Consider the following 22511-nt stretch of genomic DNA (forward strand, 5'->3'; position numbering starts at 1 on the left):
CTGCTGGGGAGCAGCACAGCTGAACTTTGGATCAATTTTCTCATGTCAACTATTTCCTCTCGGGAGTCTGACTCAATCTCTAGCTGAAATTAAATTAACGAATGAACTGCTGATGCATATGATCAGACCATTGACTCTACTTTCGTTTTCAGATTGTTCTTGGAAAGACATACAAAAAGAGCCTGGAACTTTAAGCTAACCCAATATCTCATGCCAGACTTGGACAGAAAAGATGAACTGATATGAGGAAGAGATGGCATGAGAGGCTACTTATTCAATCTGCTGCTCAAACCAATGGATACATCTTTAATGTAAGTAATGATTAATCTATTTAATAAAAGTTGAGAATTACAGAACACAGCTCATTTATCATAGGCTAAAACTGAATGGTTAATTCCGCATCTCTGACACTGTGAAACTGAAAAGAAAGAGTCATTTAAACCATTAGTCTTCTAATTCAGCTTCATATGAAGACAATTTTAGCCTCTATAAAAATGTAATTAACTTTTGCAACCCTTCTCATGCCAACCATGCAAAAATCAGGCAAAGCGATTCTGGAAAGAGAGGATATCATTGGCAACTTAATCCACGATAAAGGCAAATCCACTCCAAAGCTTTATGGATCACAAATCAATTAGCATTAGCAACAAAAGTTGAAATAGACTTCACTGTCAGGAACTAAAATTATAGACCTGGAAAGCTACTTAAAATTAAAGTAAAAATTAAAGCTATTAAAAAGTATTCAGAAATAGGAATAGTGGAGTGGGGGCGCTGAGGCAGGGAACTGAAACTGAATGGAATTCAATACAGTGTCGTTTGTTTGTCATCACTTTCTAAAAATTGCATCATTTGAGTTATAGTAAATAATCAATAACTATGAAAGCAGTAGAATAGGCGTATTGTATCCGGGGCTCCTGAACTGTGACCAAATGTAACAATTTCACTGCCATTGCGACTGGCGTGACCACCCGCGTTGCCCAACTCATCAGCTTGGCATATGATGAGAAACATCAAGCGGCTAACGAAACAAGTGGATCGAAACCACACTACTCGTTCATAGCGCATACAGACTCCGAGCGCCTGAGTTCACACACTCGTATAGATGATACATATTTTTCCACGCGCTTATGCTAACGGATGATATATAAACTACATAAAACAGGCTTGCCTTCTGATGCACCCATCCTCACTTGAAATGGGACTTGAGAGCGGCTGCAGTGAGGGGAGGTGGGAATATGACCAGAACAACAACATAATGCTTTGTATACATACTAAACACTGCTTGCACTTTCCTGTAGTTTACACAGTTACTGTAAAAATGACAGTGAAATGCCACATATATAAATCATGGTTAATGTAACATGCACCATAATGGGTAATTTACCATATCTGTGAATTTCATGGTACTTAATATTTATACAAAAGCAATAGTGCTATTGTAAATAGAAAAAGCTCAGATTTAATAAGCCTAAAACATCATACAATGTGCACATAGCCATGGCCATATATGTTTAAACATTTAAATGTAACGAATGACACCATAACCCAGTAGCGGGCACTTCAAATATATACTGTTGTAGATGGACACAAGTCACTTTTCTGGAATTTACTAAATTTATTACCTATGTAAAGTATTAAAAATAAAGTTATTATATAATAAAGTGTAAAATAAATTACAATAAAACTACTTTAGTGTTATACTCAGTAAAACTCAAGTTGCAGTAAAGGGCATCATGCTGTAAAATAAAAGCTGCAGTAAGGGCAACATACTGTAAATCTTGGTAATAGTGCTGCCAGTAAGTTACCCGTAACAATACCATGCATAAGTCTAACAGTGAAAATCGCACCTCATGCAGAGTATGAACCTTTAGTACAAGACAAGGACTTTGAATTATCTGGCTGGTCGTTTGTAAAATGATTTACGTTGAAAGGATGGCAAGTTCAGAGTCTGTGGATATTTCATCTTTTGCATTGTCTTTGGTTTAAACAACATCAGTATCACATTTACAGGAAAGAGGAGAGTCAAATGAGCAGTGCCTTTGTAGCATTTCCTCTGTTCCAGCTGGTGGGAAATGAAGATCTGACTTTAAAAGACAAAGATACTGCACTCCCTTGCAAGACAAAACACCACTGTGCTGTGCAATAGAGACATTGTGTTTTTAAGTTGTTAATTATTAAAAGACAAAAACAAAGTCATCTATAAGTTACAAAATGAAAGACACAGCTGGCTAAGAGTAAAGAAGCATAATCGTACATATACAGATTATAAGTTGCTCAGATTATGTGATTAAAGTTTCTATAATGGTGAAAAGGTAAATGAAAGTGGAAGCTGGATTTATAAAGTTATATAAAACCTACAAAGTCTTACCTTTTATGGAGACTTTTTAGTATTTTGTACTACTAAAGAATTAACATCTTAATGTTTTCACATCTGTAGTTTTGAAGTAAAGCCTCAGGAATCATCTCTTTCATTTATAGAAACATGGTAAAACTATTGATCCACAGTTTTAACAAACAGTCCCAGCAGTATTTCAAACTAAATCCCAAAGGAGGCGTATCACCATCTAAATTCAAACAAGCACTTAGCAGCACAATGTCTTTCTAGGTCTTGAAATGAAATAAACCAACTTTTGTGATGATGATGACAACAATAAAAGAGCACTGAAATTGAAAACAATAACTTTGAAATAAGAGGCGTCTGCAATTGATCGTATTTCTGCTGTTTTGTGCATGTCAAAAGCAGAAACAAATGACAGCAATAGGAGCTGCAAATTGCAAAATGACAAGCTCTTACTGTTGTCATCAGTGAACTGCCTGGGTGACAAAACTGTCAGTCACTGAAATTGTTGAGAAAGACAAAGAGTAAGTTTAGCAATTTTTAACAGTTTGTACCAGGCTGATCCGCATTATCAGCAGCTGTCTAAAGATTTTATTTCCAGCAAAACCATCCTGCTGAGATGCAAGAAGGTTCTCATGATCGCTCCTGTTTTGTTTCATATATTATGCAGCAATCCATATCAGGCAACATTTAATATAGGTGTCAATGTATCGTTTTTCAAAAAGCAGTTTGTTTCATTATATAGAAATACTTTACTGTGGAACACAGAGTATCCTCTGCCATAGGCTCCTGCCAAAGCATCAGTGGACATGCAAAAAAAAAGTATTTTTGAGTTTTCTCAACTTCTTGTTTTAAGTTTGTAGAGAACAAAAGTTGAGAAAAACTTCTAAATCTGCTGAAGCTGGTTGCCTTGATTCTCTATGCTATGACTCTCTAAAAAACAAACAAAAAACATTTTTTTTTTTTTTTTTTTAAACATAATGTCATAAACCACCCAAGTCCACTGCACAGTTGTAATTTTCTTAATTTGTCCCTTTTGGTCATGATTTTTTCAATGCAATAGCCATTTCTTTATTTCAATCCTATTAAAAGACTCCAACAACCATCATGATTTATCTTTAGTAAATGCACTTTTCATTAAAAGGTCAGATGTGCTCGATAAACACTGAGAAAGGATCTTATTTTACTGCTGTGGCATGAAGGACAGAGTTATAATAAAGACAAGTGTCTGCTACCTCTCTAGTGGAACACATATTGCATCGGGGACTTGATGACTTGTTTTGTGAGGGCGTATTTTAGGCCAGATGATGTTTGCCATTGCATGAACAACCACAGGTAGAAACTAACAGATGAGACCTCAGAACCGTCAAGACGCGTCAGGTTCAAAAGACATCTATTTCTGTCCGTGGGTGGGAAGAGAGAGCTTGCAGCTGCGCAAAGGAACAAATAATGATCCACATACAGCCCCCAAACTCCACGCAAAACAACAATGCGGCAGAGAAAAGGCATAATGGGAGAGTTATAGACTCTCGGCCAATCCTATTTACTATTTACTAGAACGATATGTCACCACCCTCTCAATGTCTCATTAGGCTCTGGTAGTTTTATCACTAAGCACGGTATAATGTCTCCAGTCTATATGCTAAATGTCTACGTAGACATTCGTTATTTAAAATGTAATTTTACATAAACATTTTATAGCGTGCGAGTTTGCTAGATCTCTTTTTCCGTCATTAACTTCGAAAACAACATGTTCGTTTTTGACATTGCATTCCTGATTCATCTGTAGACTTCCCCCTTTAGGCCATTGACATCACAAATAAAAGCCATCATAAGAACAGTTCCGTGTTGCTAAATTTTGAGAATATTTTGTGGTGAGGCTACTCAGAAAGTACTGCAGCAAATAGATGAAAAATACACATTTTACTCAAAGGCAAGTGACCAATTCACAGCAATTTATCTTTGACAGCATTTAGGGTATTTTCGAAAATATGCCAAGAGAAATTTAAAGCTAAATAATGATATGTTTTTTTTATCATTTTTATTTATTTTTGACCATAATTAAATAATAGTCAAATAAATGACCTAATTAAAGTCTAAAAGAAATGCCAGGAACTGACTGTAGTATTCTTCTGACAAGATCATCCAACAAAATAAAGCTCTCAGCCTAATAGGCAGTTTTTTCCCGTTTGCTAGAATAAAGCAGCATAGCTTATGCTGAAAGACAGCTCGCATTACATTTACAGTTTGTTTTGGGCTAATTTTAATTTAATTTAACAAAGTATGATTAGAGGTTTGAAACTATACACAATAAAATGTAAATATTTTGCTCAATTTGTCTTTTTGTGAAAGCGAGTTACATCTTACTGCACACTGACTTCCACTGTATAATATCCTATTTTATGTAATAAGTCATACAGATTTAAAACAATAAATGAAGGCTGAACTTTCATTTTGGCGTAATCTTCCACTTTAAACCGTAGGTTATCCATTCAAGTAAGTACAGCAATCCTGAAGGCATCTTCTTTCCCACAACTGGACTTAAAACCCACTGTGTGTACGTCTTTTCTCCATTGAAAGTCATGGTATAGCCAAATACAAATTAACAGCCATTAAACAACCAGAGAACAGAGAATGAGTGAAACTTGAGCTAATTAAAAGCAGCTAATTATTTCAGCAGTTAAGCTAAAAAGTTAGATCCATTCAGACATCTTAGCTTAAGCGAGATATAAAAAGCCCAGAGGTAAAATGGTGGCTTTCCATTAAACCGACTGGAATTTAACGTTCTATTCAGGAGGAAATACAAATTCATCCAAAATTAACGCACGCAGTTTATTGTTGCCTTCGCCATTGCTTTGGCAAATTTGATGGTACATTAACTTTATAGCGCTGCATGACGGTCCAAAATCATTAAACATTAATATACAATTATGGAATTGATTTTTAATGGCGCTGCTTTGTTTTAATCAGGGCCTGTGTCCAGGAAGAGTTATCATACAATCTGGCAGACTTTGATTTAGGGATGGCTGGTTTTTAATGGCCTGTTCTGTTTGACCTTAGCATTCTGGCACCAGCAAAGATAGCATCTTTGTTCTCAAGGACAAAGTGAGACATAAACGCTTACACTAAGCCAGAACGCTAAGAGGTCTCTCAAAGTCACACTGACCAGAGATAACATGCTCACAACAAGAGCCTAGGAGCCGTTTGGCAAAATATACTTAAAAGGTGAATATGTAATATAATTATCATTCAAGTGGGCTATATGAAGTGATGATCTTTTTTTTCAGTTTTCTGAGTGAGGAGAGATCCTGCGTTTGTTTAAAATAGACTAAAACCAACTCAGAAGTGGATGTCGTAGAAACGACATCCCCATGTGAATCCGTGCAGTGAAAAAAAAAAAAGCTGAATTTATCAAGCAACCGAATTGTACATGACCAGTAGGGTCTGAATGTTTTATAACAAGCTAGTTTTACTGCTCGTTTCGCGTCTTACCACCCTTTGGTCTTCTCAAAAATTGGCAAGCCACATTCCCTTGAATGACGATACATAAAACTCAGCAAGCGAGCCAGTTCCCAGTGAAGTAAAAATCGTAAGGCCAGTTCTTTTCCAATATTACCCTGTCATTTTGCAAGACTCCTCCCTGTTGTTTTGTTCCTAGATATTTATAGCTTTTGGCAGTAGAAGGTTAATTGAACTATAATGGGTTCATATATGAAATTCAGCAGCAGAGGCATAAAGCTGAGAATCGCAGAGGGAAAACAATACCCTTCCAAACGCCTTCCCAGCTGTTAGTGAATGACTTCTGCGTATATGTAGAGAACACCATTTTAAATCTTATATACTGCAATCATGCATTTGCATTTCATTCTCATTAAATTGTAATTTTCCTGGAGTTCTGTGTGTGAACAACACATACAGTGCTCTGAACTTCTGATATTTCAGCAGCCTTTTTTCACATTAAAGATTAAAAAAAGAACCGTCATTTACTCACCCCTCAAGTTGTTCCAAACCTGCAGGAGATTCTTTTTTATTGTTGGAACAAAATATATTTTGAAGATTGCCACTAACCAAACAGTTAAGCAACAAAATACTACGGAAGTCGATGGCTAGCGTCAGCTGAAACTCATACAGGTTTAAAACAAGTAGAAGCGACGACATGGTAACAGAATTTCATTTTTGGATAAACTATCAAAGTGTTGGTCTCGGACTCACTTCATGGAGCGCCACAGCTCTGCAGTTTAGCAAAAAAAAAAAACCTTGAAAGTTTCCTAAAGACCTTGATTAGCTGGATCAGGTGTGTTTGATTAGGGCTGGAGCAAAACTGTGCAGAGCTGGATTTGAGGCCAATAATTTATAGCAAACATTGTACCAGCGCTTAAGTAAACATTTTATTGTACGCTTTTAATTTAATATGCAATTTTGTTCATTGGATAAGTAGTAACAGACTCTGGAATGATTCAATCCAAGTAAACACCGGAAGAAACATTTTATTTTAAGGTGTCCTTGTTGCATGCTGCTACGACCTCCTCCTCATTATTATAATTGTTCAATAATTAAGTGCCAGTAACCCCAACTCAAATTCTAATCCTAAACCTAACTTCATAGAAAGTATATGTAGTTAATATTGCTCAACAAGGACACCTTGAATTTATGTAATTTTAGCCTATGCTTTTTTTTTTTTCAAAAAGCATGAAATAAAGAATGAGAAAACATAGCAAGGTAAATTGGTCATTTTTATTTACAATAACATCACAGGATCCACACCAGAAGAAACTGAGAGCTGTGTTGTACAAGAATCACACTGACCTAAAAAACCAAAAAACACAAAGGAGCAATGTAAGCGGAGAATAAAAAATTGGCATCCTAAATTATTAAGTGCTTACCGTCTTCACACTGTGTTCAAATTTTAATTAAGATAAAGAGCATCAAAAGGTCACTTAGAGACGAGCTTGTAAAGCATGTGTGCTCAGAATGTGTAATATAAAAGTTACTTACAATGTGTGACTGGTAGGAGCTTCACTTCTTCAGGATCTGGTGCCTGACGACAATGAAGGGGAAGGCAAATCCACTGCCAAAGAACAGCACCATCATGCCAAGAAGCCTCCACTTGTTCTCTACAGAGAACGGCAAGTTCTGTATTCATATAAAAAAAATGGAACAAATTAATGCTTTGAAATGAATTGCATACTAGTCAAAATTCTCAAGTGACTAAACAGATCCGGCAGTTTCTGAGCAATGAATGTCCAGTCATTTGTCATCACTGTATCTAATTTCACACTGCATTCATGAATAAAACTAGATAAGAGTAATTAGAACTTTAGTTTCTAAATTAGAAATTGTATACTAGTTGAAAAGACTATTTATACTAGAGTTTACATAACTTTTCTATGATCTTTGCAGTAGCCACTATATAGATAGCCTAAATAAAATATTTAGAAGCTAAATATAGCTATGCCAATACAAGGACATTAAACACCATTAAACCGTATTTGAATAAAAAACACCTAACTGGCTAAATAATTAAAGCAGACGAACGCATTTATATTGAAAATTATTGAAGGTCATCCTTTAGGTAAAATATCGGGTTAACGTAGACAAGCGAAATGGCCTGAACATGCTAAGCTAAACTATGCTAAGCTAAAGACACTCCTGGATTGCTCTCTTGCAGGACCACTATAATCGTCGTTTAACACCTTAATAAACACATTTATATAAGCTTAACAACAGCTATGTGCAAATCAACCCGATCGTTTTTAACTAAATACTCAAAACAACATATGGTTGCGCTTCAAACGAGCCCAAGGCCTGCGCCGATCAGTCATATAGACGCAGAGGGGACGTTTTTCCCATATCCTAAAATCTCCTCACCTTTCCTGGTCCCTCCGCATAGTGACTAGAGCGAACCGCAGAGGTGGCGAAGCGTCGCACGGCTTGTCCGAGCATCGTTTACTGCTAAAATGTGAGATCTGCTCAACCTGAGTCTGACTCTCAACGACCTTCCTGTCTGGAGATAGAGAGGGCGAACAGCCTTATGGGTAACGTAATCGTTTCGCCGCAAGTTATTATGGGAAATGTAGTTTTAATGCAGACGTCTTACAAGTCACGTAGGCTTTTTTAGTCTATGGGCTACACTAAGACTAAACAATCAGATTAAGTTAAACATAACTTGAATAATTACCAATATAATTTTTTATACGTTTGGTGATTTTTTTCCTGTTTCAACAGCCTATAGTTAGCGCTAGTAACCAATAAGGTAACTAATCCCTACCGCAGATATTTTCCCCAGCTGAGCAGAAGCAACATTTGATGCACTCATTGCATTTGTCCTTCACAGTATTATTAATGATTTGTACAAACAAAGACTTAGTGATAGCTATACACAAGTCTTCAAGAGCTTGAATTTATATATAACATATGTTGCATTTTCAGTCACAGGTATCCACCTTATTTTGCAATACACAGGCAAGCTTTATTTTCTTTGTGGCACTGGCACTGATAGGGATGTACACCCCTGCTGCTGGAAGGCACACATCCTGCAAAAGTTTAATTCCAACTTAAGAAGGTTTCCAGAAACACTAAAAAAAGTTCAGGCAGGTATATTTGGGGCAGGCTGAGTGGAACACTTTAACCGTTCTTTAACCCTATCTTTTAGTGTAAACAACTGTATGTGAAACATTTATTCTAATACTTGAATTTCATTACAGTTCACTTCAAAGCAGCTGTCCTAGCAGTAGGCATTGATAAAACTGCCATTATGAAACCACTTACATTTGTGTGGCATAAAAAGTTTACTGCAGTAAATAATTTAGGACCGAAGCACTTTGTAGAGTTTGCCGTGCTGGAGAATATCTAATTCATCTTTAGGTAGCTTGCAATGTGATCATTTAAGTCAATTCTCAGTAATAGATGTCCCTGGATGAATTCTGGGCAATTTAAGATAATGTTCATTAAATATTCTTGGTCATTTCTCATATTTACTCGGAGGTCCTCAATGCAATGGAAGAGTGACAGAGAAACACTCATTCCTGCTGGGCTCTGTTGCGCTTTGGTTTATGCAGTAGATATAAAAAGAATGTACAGTAACGACAATAAAAATGATTTTGGGCTATATTCAGCTGTTGTTCAGTACATTCATTGACTCTAAGATGGGGAGGACTATAAAAAATTTACGCTTTTCATTTCTTTCATGTCAAGGAGAACAGCTCTCCAAGTCTTGCAATTAGATTTTAGCATTTTCTTTCATCTCAGAGGTTTTTCTCTATCTGACACAAATAGACTAACCAAATAATCTTTTCAAAACATTATATGTAAGTTTTAGCTTTTTAGATCTGCACCAAATGGTGTCAAATGAGCCTTTTTTTTCTCCGTACATTTCATTTTGCTTCAGACTTAGGGAACCTGAAATCCAGGTCACTGGTCAAAATGAACAGAATATAGGTGCAATTCAAGTATATTACAAATTCTGCTCAAAGTTTTTTTTTTTCCACTGTGAAATACATGATTAGCAACTGACTGTTTCACCTTCTCATCCCTTCAGCCTTATAAGAATTTTCTTGTCACGACAGCTTGTTTGTCTCAAAGCCGCAGCGTGTTTGAATATGTTATCCCGGGTGTTTGAGTATGCATGTTTGGTTTTCATGAGACATAGTTGCCTGCCCTCCTCACTGATGCTGCATCCATCAGCAAAAGGCCTTAACCTGTACAGCTACCACCTGTCTCTGCTCACACTTAGCAAATAGTTAAAATAATGAAGTATTCAGGGTAATGCATCTGCTCTCAACTACCATAAACTTCACGGCAATACGTAAAGAAATTCCATAACAAGCTGTTTTATTTTTGAAAACCTTGCTGTCATTGAATTATTTATTGGTATTAAAATATTGTATTTTTATTTATTTTTAATACAACATGATGAAATGATATCTAAGTTTCAGATTGATTTTATACAGTGTATTGTTAGGTGCTGTCATGGTGTAAGTGTTTATTTATTTATTTTTTATTAGAGGGATATGCAGAAAATTATGATATTCTCTAAAAATATATATATAAAAGCTAAATGAGCTAAATCAGTTTTCTTGTACACAGGAGGCAGTCCATTAATGGAAGGGTGGAAACTGAGAACAAAATGTACTGACAATTGCTTAGTCAAATCTTAAAAGACCATTAGCATTTACTTATAGCTCCAAAAGCAAGATGACAATGAACATTTGTAAAGCGTTTCATCTTCTGATTGACAGATAAATGTATCAAGTATAATTGCCCGGTCATCATTGTACAAAGAGAAGTGTCTGTCTGAGGTTTTATAAGAGTGATCACTCATTTTTCGGTGGAAGTGTTTTTCTTATTTATTTTTGCCATATGGTATTTCAAACATATTTGTTATAAGCTTTGAACGAAAGCAACTAGCTATGATGTAAACCATAACATTGCAAACTTACAATAGGTTACATGATTAAAAGTTACAAGATTGTGTGCTAATTGTTGTAATGCGGGGAGGGCAAAATTGTAATAAAAACGATGGATGAATATTATAAACTGTTCTTTTAAATATGTTAATTATGTATATAGAAACAACATATGTTTTTTGCAAAATATGCACACACATAAAACATGTTAATAGCTTTTTAAAACTGTTTTTAATAGCTTAGGAGACTTATTTTTATTTATTTGTTTATTTTTGCTTCATGGGAGTGGATAACTGGATCCTTTTTTTAGGGGCAGTTATCTTTTGAAATCTTCCGATTCATGGATATTGTTTTGCAGAATAATTGGTAATGTATTTTTTTATTTATACGTTGTCAAACATGATTATTTAAAACATATGTCTTTAACAGTAGTGTATATGAACGAATAACCACCTCGTAGCTCAGAGTAGTTCTATCTTAGCCTCGCTTATCATTAAAAATCAATTCCCTATGGAGAAACGAATGGGATTTTTATTTCCAGACCATTGCACTCTATAACGATGTGTTTGGAACGTATGTAATTTTCTATTGTGTTATTTTTCTGTCAGTTTGTTAGTACTGTATATTTTACCCGTCCGCCGCACCTTGTGTTGATGGATTCCGTGTTGCTAAAGTAAAGACATTTTCTTGAATAAATAATTCAGAGCTCATTGACTATGTAAATCTGCTCATGCGAAAAGAGACAAGAAACGAAGAGTACGATACAATCTGGTACAAATAACCTTAATGTGCATTTGCCTGCCTTTAATAAATGCACTCAACACTGTAAACTACCGCGACTCACCTGTCAGAGCAGACGGTATTCCCTGTTCAAAATGAGCAGTAACTTTAGGCAAAAGATGTTAATCAATTTATCAATTTGCTTTGGCAGCTGTGCCACCAGCTAACATGTCGTGCATCGTTGCGGCTGACATTTCTGTGCTGAAAAGATTATGTTCATAGTGGGAAGAATGCAGTGGGCTGAGATTGGTTTTAACATCCTCTGTTTTTCTCCAGAGGCAGACAGATTGCATACTTTATCAGGTGACTTTTCCTCTTGGTGGGAGCTTAGAGTGACATCTTTATCTGTTGTTTCCAAGGTTAGAAACGAGCGATGAAAGGTTTCTTTTCTACCCCAAGGCCTGGGCTTAGAGAGCTATGAGTCCAGATACAAATTTCTCAGACTGAGTTACGATTTTAAAACAGAAACTTAAACAGGCTGGGAAATTACAGCAACTTCATTCTTAACTTCCTTTAATTTAGGCCTGTTTAAAAGCAAACGATGCACGCTTGATCATACTTTTGAGCACGAGCACGCTGTTTCTCGGTGCACGATAATCTGCACGATATATTTTGACATATTGGTAGTTTACAATATTCATAATCCATGCATTATAGGGTTACTCCAACGCAAAATGAAGATTGTGTCATTAATCACTTACCCCTATGTCGTTCCAAACCTATAAAAGCTTTTGTTTGTCTTCAGAACATCATTTCAGATATTCTGGGTGAAAACAGGAAGGTTTTTGACTGTCCCATAGACCGCCGAGTAATGAAGTAACAAACGCTGTTCTGTGTCAGCCGCAATGCAAGGATACATCTTCTGGTGTATTGAATGTGTGTTGATACGCTGTGATTTGACTGAAAACAGTACACGCTTGCGTTGCACAGTGATGTATTGTAACAGTGAAGGTACAGTAAAAAGTTTCATGCTGAGTCTATTTTTTTGCTCTAAACTTTAGAAGAAAATGAAGACATAATTATCAATGCGTTTCTAAATGGCCAGTGATCATATCTAAAAGCTTGGTGGCAATTTCCCTTAAAAACATAAATATACTATCTTCTGACAAGTAAAATTTTATTATTACTTATGCACATATGCACACTGATAATCTAAAAATGGTCAAATATTGGTTTATTAATCCTCCAGTCTTTTTTTTTTCTTTTTAACAGGCTTTTAGGAAGCACACATGCAGTACACACAAACACACACACACACACACACACACACACACACACACACACACACACACACACACACACACACAAATGCTTTGTTTTCAATAAATCTGACTGAATCAAGGAGATATAAACAGTGCACTCAACGAATAAAAGTTTGCTTTTGCTTCTTGTGTAAAATTGATTTAAGCAGTTTAATAATTGATGTTTTTATTAAAGGGAATATTCAATTTAGTAACCCTTTTTTTTTCTCAAAGGAGCTCTGTTGTACATTCCTCTGATTCATTTTTTTTTCTCCCTCCACTAAAAAACACAAAGTGAATGTGAATGTATTAGTGACGCAGGTGTAAACCCAGGGCAGCAAGACCCCATGTGGATAAATATTAATCTTTAACATGAAATAAGGTAGAACAGCCTGTGTTTACTGCCGACCAGATCCCAGCAGGAAAATAGACCTTGGCTCTAACTGAATGAACTGGAAAAGCAAAGACTTCTTAGATTTCTCTTCGCCCACAACCGAGCAAAGACTGCAGGATAAAAGAAAGCATTAAATTCCTGTGAGATCAGGATCGATTTATAGAACCGCTCTGTTTACAGTGTTTTTCTAAGAGCATTTATGATCACTGGATATAGATACCAGATTGTCTTTACAGTGTGCAATAAATAATAGACGGAATGACCTGTGATCTTCATTAGCCACATGAACATCACCGGAGCTTTCTAGCGCACCTTTACTGAAACATAAAATGTCTCATGACGGAAATAGCTTAATGCTAAACCAATTTTATAGGTATTCATTGCCAGGAACCGATGCCTTAAATATGCAAGCAGCTTGTGAATCATAGCCAATCCTTCCTCTGTTGACCCTGAGGACAAGACAGACTACAGCTCAGCATGAGGTGGCTTTCATCTAATCTTCTGGCTGTTGATCTGAAGGCCTGTAGGGAGCAGTGTTGCGCAGACTCTGTCTCTCTGCCAGAGATCAAACTTCCCAAATCAGAATGTGCCTAAAAAAACGCCCATAGCCCTATTCTGCCTTCAGGAATAACTCCCATTACCTATGTCTCCTGAGGCAGTGTAAAAAAATAAAGTTGGAAATCCTGCAACATTCCTCCCAATCAAGCAAGCATGGATAGTCATCAATATTTTTGGACTGCATTTCCCAGAAGAGAAAAGTTGTACATTTTAAATTACATTTTATGTATGTTAGTGTGGTATCAAAGCTGATATTCTGTACTTGAGGTAAAAGCCAAAAAAAAAAAGAAAACAGAAATTCTTCATGACAGGTTGAGTCTATTTTGCATCTCTTGAGTGTCTCACCCACCTGCATGGAAATTCCTCTCAAGAGAAGAGACTTTCAGCATTTAAATGTAGAAGCAGATAATGTCTGTTATTTCGAAGACAGTTTGCCCCTCCAGACCTACTGAAAGCAGCAGCAGAGCCAGTCAAGCTAGACGTTTAAGACAAGGTCTACAGGCCATTAATTAAACACTGAACTGAAAAAAACTAGCCTGGTTTCACTTGATAGGCAGGGATGTCAATGCACTTTCGCAAAAATAATTTTGGTGGCAGATAATTTTAATTTTTCAATTTAATGTCTGCATTCTTAAATAAATTAACATATACATTAATCGACTACATTAAAACACACTGAATGGGAATGGGAGAATGGGCAGTTACCCAAACTAAAAGATACATTTATTATAAAGAACAAAGAATAAATGATTTTGATGGTGTGTTATGATATTTTAGTCTTATAAAACCAAAGATTACTCTGGCTTTCAGCTTCAGACACTCAGAGTGGATGAGATGTGCAATCTACACTCATGCCTCATGAAAGCAGAAAGTGTTTTCCGTGATCTTTTATCTCTCTGTGCATTTGATGTCTTATCACATGCACACGCATTTTAATGTTGTTTGCTGTGAAAGTGCAGCCCGTGTGATGGGATCTATCATCCAAATCTGTTTTATGCATTGCTCAAAATTGATTTAAGCCAAGAAGCACCATCCATGATTTTATACACTGCAGGTTCAGACCATGAAAAGTGGCCATAGAGGAGAGCCAATTTCCGCTTGTTATATGATATGTTTTTGCAGTGGAGCGAAGCTGCTTTGAATGTGTGGGCTGTATATGTCAGTCAATACTTGAAATTTCTGAGCCATGTTACTGTATATATATATATATATATATATATATATATATATATATATATATATATATATATATATATATATAGTGTATTTTTAATATATATAAATATAGAGTTCTCTGTTCACACACTACCAGTCAACATTTGTTATAATACCTCAGAAATCAAAATTACAACGAAACAGTAATATTGTGAAATCATTAAAAATTCATATTTGCTGCTTAAGAAACATTTATTTATTAGTTCATCATTCACTAATTACTTATAAATGTAAATGACTTTGAAAATGAATGAACAAAACGTGTTAGCAAAATTGTTAGCATATCACTTATAAATAAATCGCTTATGGATTTTTTTGTAAATGTTTAGTTCATCATTAACTAATCGCTTATGAATGCCTTGCAGCTGAACATTATTATAAAGTGTTACCCAGTATCATGTTCTTATGGAGCGACAGCATGGAATCAATACTGGAAGACAATTCCATTCACGAGCTGAATTCAGCATTACCCAAAGACCTCCTCAGAGATGCATAGGTGAATGTGTACTGAGAATTGACTTTTGCTCACCTCCCAAAATAATGCATTAAAATAGACCTGCATGACCTCCGTGACAGCCCTGGCTCCCACTAAACATTAAAGTGGCCAGCCAGCTCTCTGCCCTCTCCCCTCATAGACTGCTTAAACACGCTAACATCTTCAGCCGCAGTCACCAGCCCGCACATACAGCTGCTCTCTTAAGTAAATAGGGCAAAGGCATATGCGTGCACATACGCTCAGACTCTGAACTTGCCGGACCCAAAGGAAGCTACTTTGGAGCTGCAGGAACTTAAGATGCCCGTCACATTCTCTTTAGAGATAGATATGGCAGGACCTTAATGCAGTTAAATTAATATTTAAAACACTGGCTGAAATAGAAACAAAATTAATGTCGGGAATTAATCATAAGGACACTGCATTCTTTTTAGAGGATTTCAAATATGATAATGTATGGAAAGAGTACGCTAAAGACTTTTGGCTAGTTGTAATTTGTTAGATTTAAAAAAAAAAAGGAAAAAACTGCTTGATTAATGGGTTCAAAGTACTTGCGTTTCGATATGGAAGTTTGGGCAGTGTTTATGAGTTCAAGTTATATTCCAACTTTTAATTTGTTGGCAGTGCAATAAGTATACAGACTTGCATGCCTCCTTGATGGGGGAGAAAAAAATGCTTAAATTTTAATTTGTGACCAAGGCAAGTACTGGACTTAGATCTTGGATGAAAGTACCACATTTCTTTGAACCCACAGAGAGATTTACAGCTAGAGAGATCCTTCTGAAAGTTCAATCTATTTTAAAAGGATGAAAATTAAAACGGGGACTTGATTTGAGGATCAACAAGCTTAATGCTGTGTAAATCCAGACTTCTTTGCCTTTTGACAACTAAGATCTTTCACCAAGGAAAAAAACGTACAAGCAGACAACTGCATGTCACCCCAAGAGACCTCAGTGTTGACTAAATTCCTATGCTCTTGTCCTTTAAGCATCTGGTCACATAGCGTGACGGAACTTGCCGTCTTCAGCAGAGAGGACACCCAGTGTAGTCCTTCACATAGGCTGTCACTTCTTTTCTGTGTCTTGCGTTCCCAGGCCCACAGGGTAGCTGAGCACTTCTTAGACCTGTCTGTGGCTGTCACTAAACTTAGAGCCACCTGAGCATTATGGTCAGGAATATTTCATGAGCCCCCCTCCAACTTCACATCAATGATGCAGCATTGTGGCCATGACTTAATCTCAACAGTTTGAGACTTCACTAAGTCAGCCGTAAGCAAAAGACGGCAGAGTTAGCTTTCTTAAAGAGGTAGTTTACATAAAATTAATCTTATGTCATTATTTACTCAACATCACGTCATTCCAAACCTGTGGGACTTTGAAGTGAAACACAAGATGAAGATATTTATAAGAATATTGGAAACCAAAATTTGTATGGATAAAATGGAGACCTTTTTTTTTTCAAAATATATTCTATTATGTTTCACCAAAGAAACAAAATAAGTAATGCTTACAGGTTTGCAATGACATGAGTGCGAGTAAATTACAACTCCCTTTAAAACTGATACATTTTTGGGTGTTAAAAGCATGAAAAAATATTACAAATAACACTCAGTAGACAAAGACAAATAAATAATATATTAACCAACGGTGCAATATAAATGAGTTTTAAGCAATAATAATAAAAAAATTAGCGAAAGTGATGAAAATTCGCATGACTCCAGCTTTGTATCTCTGATTTTCACACATAAATTTGCCTCACTAATGATATCTTTCAAAGTGCAAAGCAAAAAAAAAAAAAAAAAACTGTCAAGCTCTATAAAGAAATCTTAAATGCACTGTATTTTTATCCATATATTTCCCTCACCTTACATCTCCACACATCAGTACTATATGAGAACTAATTTAAATTCACTAAGAACATCGTGGAGTAAAAGTTTTGAGAAGCCACATTCTGCCATACATCAAAGCAATTGGCATGAGTTTTTTTTTTCTCTTTTATGCATAAATACACATTTTCTGTGTTTACAGTGTGCGCTTTCTGCTTTCCCGCAACCCATCAACCTTAAATTCACCCTTCTCTGAAACTATCTGCAACTTCATGAAGTTATCAAAGCCGGGCACTGACGCCCGAGTTCAGCAGGCAGGGTCGTAAAGTGTTCACGGCTGTGACAAACCACCAGCGTGTAAGATTCACAAACTTCTATCCTATATGATACCGCTGTGCTATTCAAGTTACTACATATTCCTCTCTGCTGAGTGAAACCCATTACCTTCCCATATACCCCAATAAAAGTTAAATAGAATTTCTTAAAATTATGAATTCATGAATATGAGCAAAGTCTGGAGATTAGAGAGTCACTGCAGTTAAAATCCACTGCAACAGCCTGTGAAAATTCAACACTGCATCAATAGAATAACAATGATGCAGTACGGAAAAGGATTGATTGAAGTTGATTTCTGGTCCTGGCCCCGGCTGAGGGGTCTTTCATCAGGTTCAACCTTTGGGAAGGAGTGAACGATGGTGCGGCGAGGCAGGGCAGAAGCCTGGCCCTATGGGAGAACTCGAATTAGATAAGGCCATTGCCAGCTGATGCAGTATTAAATGCAGCAGAGCTAAAGCTGAATCAGCCACTTTGAGAAGTTTGCATCAAAACTTCTGTTTTTCCCTGTCAATCACATTACATCTTGCAGTCAAAGAGAGAAGAGAGTCCTTTAGTCGCTAGTTTAAAAGGAAAGTGCTCCCTAAAATGTAAATTCTGCCATCATTTTCTAACTCTGATGTTGTTCCAAACCTGTATGACTTTCTTCAAAAGAAGATATTCTGAAAAATGTCTTAGTGTTATTTTAGTCCAGCCCATTTTTCATTGTCAGTCAAGTAGATGCTTCGGTTGTTCAAAAGACCTTCTTTTGTGTTCTGTATAAAAGTCAAACAGGTTTGGATCAACATGAGGGGAGGAAATGATGACAGAATTATAGCATTTGTTTTTTTTTTTTTTTTTTTTTTTCCAAAGTGAAAACAGGACATTCCGTAAGAGTAATTTTATGAAAGTAGGCAAAAGCTTTTTATCAATTTATCACAACAACATTAGTTTTGCCTTTGCTGTTATGACTACAATGCAGATAGAGCTTCATCTTTTGAACCGCCTTGAACCTCTGCTTCCATAATAACGTAACTCTAATTTTGGACTGCTCCCATGCAAAACCTGATTTTGCTGAGTTCGACTTGTTCCTGGATCAACATCTTTGTTGACCCTGGAACAACATTGTGATTAACCAATCAGATTTGAAGAACCAGTTTATAGTTTTTGTGAAGGTAAGGCTTACAATAAGTGTTTTGTGCTTGTACAGCAGTGTCATTCATCTATCAATCAGTCTGATTTTAGGCATTATTCATTGGTAAGGTTAGGTTTAGGTATAGATATATGACTATAAGACTAATTTTTGGATTAAAATATTGTTCCAGGTTCAACAAAATATGTTTGAAACACATCCAACTCAGCAAAATCAGGACGTGCCTGCTCCGTGTCAGGTTAAAAGTTTAACTGTGAATTCCAATACTTGCTTTCTACGGTGTTTTAAAGGGTTAATTAACCCAACAATTTAAACTAGCACGTGTTTTACTCACCCTTAAGCCATCCTATGTGTCTTAGCCTTTCTTCTTTGAGACAAATCCAATTAGAGTTATATTAAACATTTTCCTGGCACTTCTAATCTGAATCATTGCAGTGGGTGGGTCCAAAGCATGTTAAATGAAGTGAGCACATACGTAATAAAACCTACCTGGTCTTATTGTGTGAATATACCTGGGTGCACCCTTTAGTGAGACACCAAATAAAATCATTAAGCACATATCACTGCAGTTTCCAAAAGAAATTAACACTAGTGATGTTCGAAAGCATCAGTTTTCATATATCTCAGCATATTAATATTAATTTGAAGTCATAATGTGAAGTAATCGTTCGAAAATTACACAAAACTTTTAATTAATCAAACTATTAATCGAAACTGTCTTTTTACTACTTTTCACACAAATGTATAGAGTTTCGATTAATAAAGGGTAATTTTCTAACGATTACTTGAAGAATATCACATTATGACTTCAAATCAATATTGATATGTTAAGATTCTTTTGAACGTCAGCATCACACATGTTAAGCTTCATATCTATGGTTTTTCTTCTCTGTACATCTACGGAGATATACTTGAAAGCTCTGGTTCGAATCCTGTGTAACTACGGTTCAACAAGACAAGTTGAAATGGCACGGTTGCGTCAACAAATGCATTTTTATATCTGTTTTGTATTCATTAAAACTATCGGTAGGTTTAGGATTGGATTTGGTGTGGGGCATATTTCCAACAAGCATTAACCCTTTAAAATCACTGTCCCCAACTACACAAATCAAACCAGCTTGCATAACCCCCTGTCCTTCAGTAAATTGCCTTATTTTCTGTGGGTGATGAAGTGCCTTGAATTGAAGATAGTCCACCGTTGTCCTTGATTTGAACTTTCTACGATTCGTGATCTTGTTCTGAACTTCCTGCCGTACGTGGTCATGCATCTCTGATCATGTTTCTGTCCATTTGACAGCATATAAAACTTGAATTCGAACTTGTAAAAAAAAAAAAAAATGCAAGTTCAGCAAAGTTCTGGGATGACAGATAATCATTTGATGTATTCAGAAAGATCTGTGGGGGTTGGATTTGGACATCGGGATTGAGATATACAGAAAATACTAAATCACAAAGCATGTCATTACAAACATCACAGCTCTCCATTCGTTTAGTTCGGCTGCCAAGCTGAATTATAATCTTAACAGAGGGTGAATATACCGGAAAGGCATGACAGAAGGAGTGACTCACAATTGATTCATTTCTGCAGCTGTTCAGAGAAATTCGTCTCATCTTTTCCCCCTTTATTCTGGACATCCATGTCTTGATGTTTTGAATGCCTCGCAACTGTGAAAAAAGAGGAAAGTGGCAGCATTTATTAGCCTGAAGTTTATTTATATTCTGCCCTAGGACGACGTTCATGAGATCATTGGAGCAAGACATTAAAGGATTTCATTCTTTATTAATGCTAAGGCTGACAATTCAAAGCTTCCACCCAAAACTTCACCCTTTGGTACTTATGAAATCTGCTGTACCCAGAGAAAAATCCAGGTTACAGACAGTTTTTTTTTTTTTCTTTCAAAATAACTTGTTTGTGGTAATGTGTTGTAAATGGAACAAACAGGCCTAATGGGAAGAACCTGAAAGCTTGCAAGCACAATTGTAACGCTCAGTGATCTACTTTTTCAACTTAGCTGGAGAAATGAAATTGCTAGTAGTAGATAAATGGCCGGGCATTTCACTCCGGAATTTTCTCATCTATGTGCACTGAAGAAAACTTTCATATGCGGTAACTTTTCACCAAAATAATAGAAAACGGTGAATAGTGCGGCATAAGCAAAACGCTTGGATTAGACTAACATGAGGTCGGTCTTGTGAATAGACAGAACTTAAAAACAAACTAAGAAAAGAGCAAAAGCAGGAGAAATACTGTCGGAGGTGGAAAAAAAAATATGTGTTGTAGTAAATTGAAAACAAAATATGTTAAAGCTCATTTAAAATCTCAATCAACTTTGGTCTCAGTTATGTGTACAGTAATGTGTTCTAATGCAGCACGATACAAATCAAAGTACTGTAAATGTCAGCACTGTATTTAATTGCTGTTTATTTGAAAGTCACATTTTTAATACAATAAAAAACATGTTTAATATAATGTTTATGCTATTAGGCATAATTTCTAATAGCTGATTATTATCTTAACTATGAATATATATATATATATATATATATATATATATATATATATATATATATATATATATTAAGATGATGTAAAAAACTGTCGATTGCCTTCGGGTCAGGCTGCAACCACAATTGGTCAATCAGCCTGTTATGGGCAATGAGCCAGGCTGTTTGTTATGCTTATGCTCCCACTGCTACCAAATATAAATAATTCATTCAAGCTTTTACAATTCAATATTCCCCTAGGGAGGTATAATTCCAAGATAGAGTCATATTTTAATAACAACGGAAAATGATTACGTTGCCTTTTATTTGTAGCGGCAGGCTTTGCACCTCTTTTAAAGGCCTGGAGTTTTCAGTCACATTCATGCTGTTGCTATTTGATCACAAAGTCCATGCTTTAATCATTAGTTAAAAAAAAAAAGATTATTAAAGTATGGTAAAAGTATAGCACAGGCTCCTCACAATTTGTAATAAATAATTTTCTTTGTATTTTTGTCTACTTTATAGTATAAATGCATCATGAAAACAAAATACAGTTATTTGAGAAGCAAAACGACGCAGGGACTTGTTGCCTATTAAATCTAAAGAAATGAATAGCTTTTTGTTGTAAAGCAAGGAAAATGTTTATTTGAATTTTTCTCTTACCATTCATGCTTTAGTCATTAACCTCATTATGGCCTTCTAGATCAGTTCATTTAGAGATATCAAAATATTTACTTAAAAACTAGACACATAAAAGTTAAGAACCTTATAATTATTATTGTTTTTGAAGTGCACAACATTTATCACAAAGCCACATGCAGACTGCAGGTAATCATCATGCTTTTATTCAACAGTTCCACAAACTAAAAGTGAATAATTATTAATTTCAGATACATTTTGGCCAGTTTATTTATTTTTTTCCTCAACCAACAAATAATTACCAGGATCAAAGGCTTCTTGTTGTCCAACACCATATTTTTAGGCCAATTAGAATAAGATATTACTGTTATTTATGACAAAACCGCTTGTTTTCAACTCTTTTTTTAAAGGAAATGTTGACATGTTAAACTAATTAACCAAAATTTCTATTTGTGATTCTAGAAGTTTCAAGAACTGTATGTCTTCACTGAAAACAACAATTAATGAGGGAATAGAAAGAAACATGATTTCAGTCTTTTTTTATTTATTATTATTATTATTATTATTATTATTATTATTGTTTTCTTTATAGCAGCAAGTTTAGTTTTTTTATGGCAGTAAGCTTTAGGAGCTCATATTAGTAAATCTCTATGTATATATGTATAAAGCTCAAT

At 35.7% G+C, this 22511-nt stretch overlaps 1 protein-coding gene across 1 annotated transcript; it reads right to left on the minus strand.

Moving 5' to 3' along the window:
* Nucleotides 1-7035: 7035 nt before the first annotated feature.
* On the minus strand, nt 7036-8349 carry LOC122345693 (cytochrome c oxidase subunit 7C, mitochondrial-like). The gene is made up of 3 exons (XM_043240100.1): nt 8207-8349; nt 7334-7471; nt 7036-7144 (listed from the first exon to the last, which is right to left on the minus strand). The coding sequence occupies exons 1-2, from the start codon at nt 8279-8281 to the stop codon at nt 7355-7357; spliced, it is 192 nt and encodes a 63-aa protein (XP_043096035.1). The 5' UTR covers nt 8282-8349; the 3' UTR covers nt 7036-7144; nt 7334-7354.
* Nucleotides 8350-22511: the final 14162 nt, after the last annotated feature.

Source organism: Puntigrus tetrazona, chromosome 5 (genome assembly GCF_018831695.1).
Source record: "Puntigrus tetrazona isolate hp1 chromosome 5, ASM1883169v1, whole genome shotgun sequence".
Lineage (NCBI taxonomy): Eukaryota > Metazoa > Chordata > Actinopteri > Cypriniformes > Cyprinidae > Puntigrus > Puntigrus tetrazona.

What these genes read in the sequence shown, in the direction of transcription:
- LOC122345693 (XM_043240100.1), bottom strand. Translation starts at nt 8,281, where the DNA reads ATGCTCGGACAAGCCGTGCGACGCTTCGCCACCTCTGCGGTTCGCTCT. An exon ending in ATGCGGAGGGACCAGGAAAG is followed by an intron (nt 7,472 to 8,206) that starts GTGAGGAGATTT and finishes ATATGAATACAG; the next exon opens with AACTTGCCGTTCTCTGTAGA.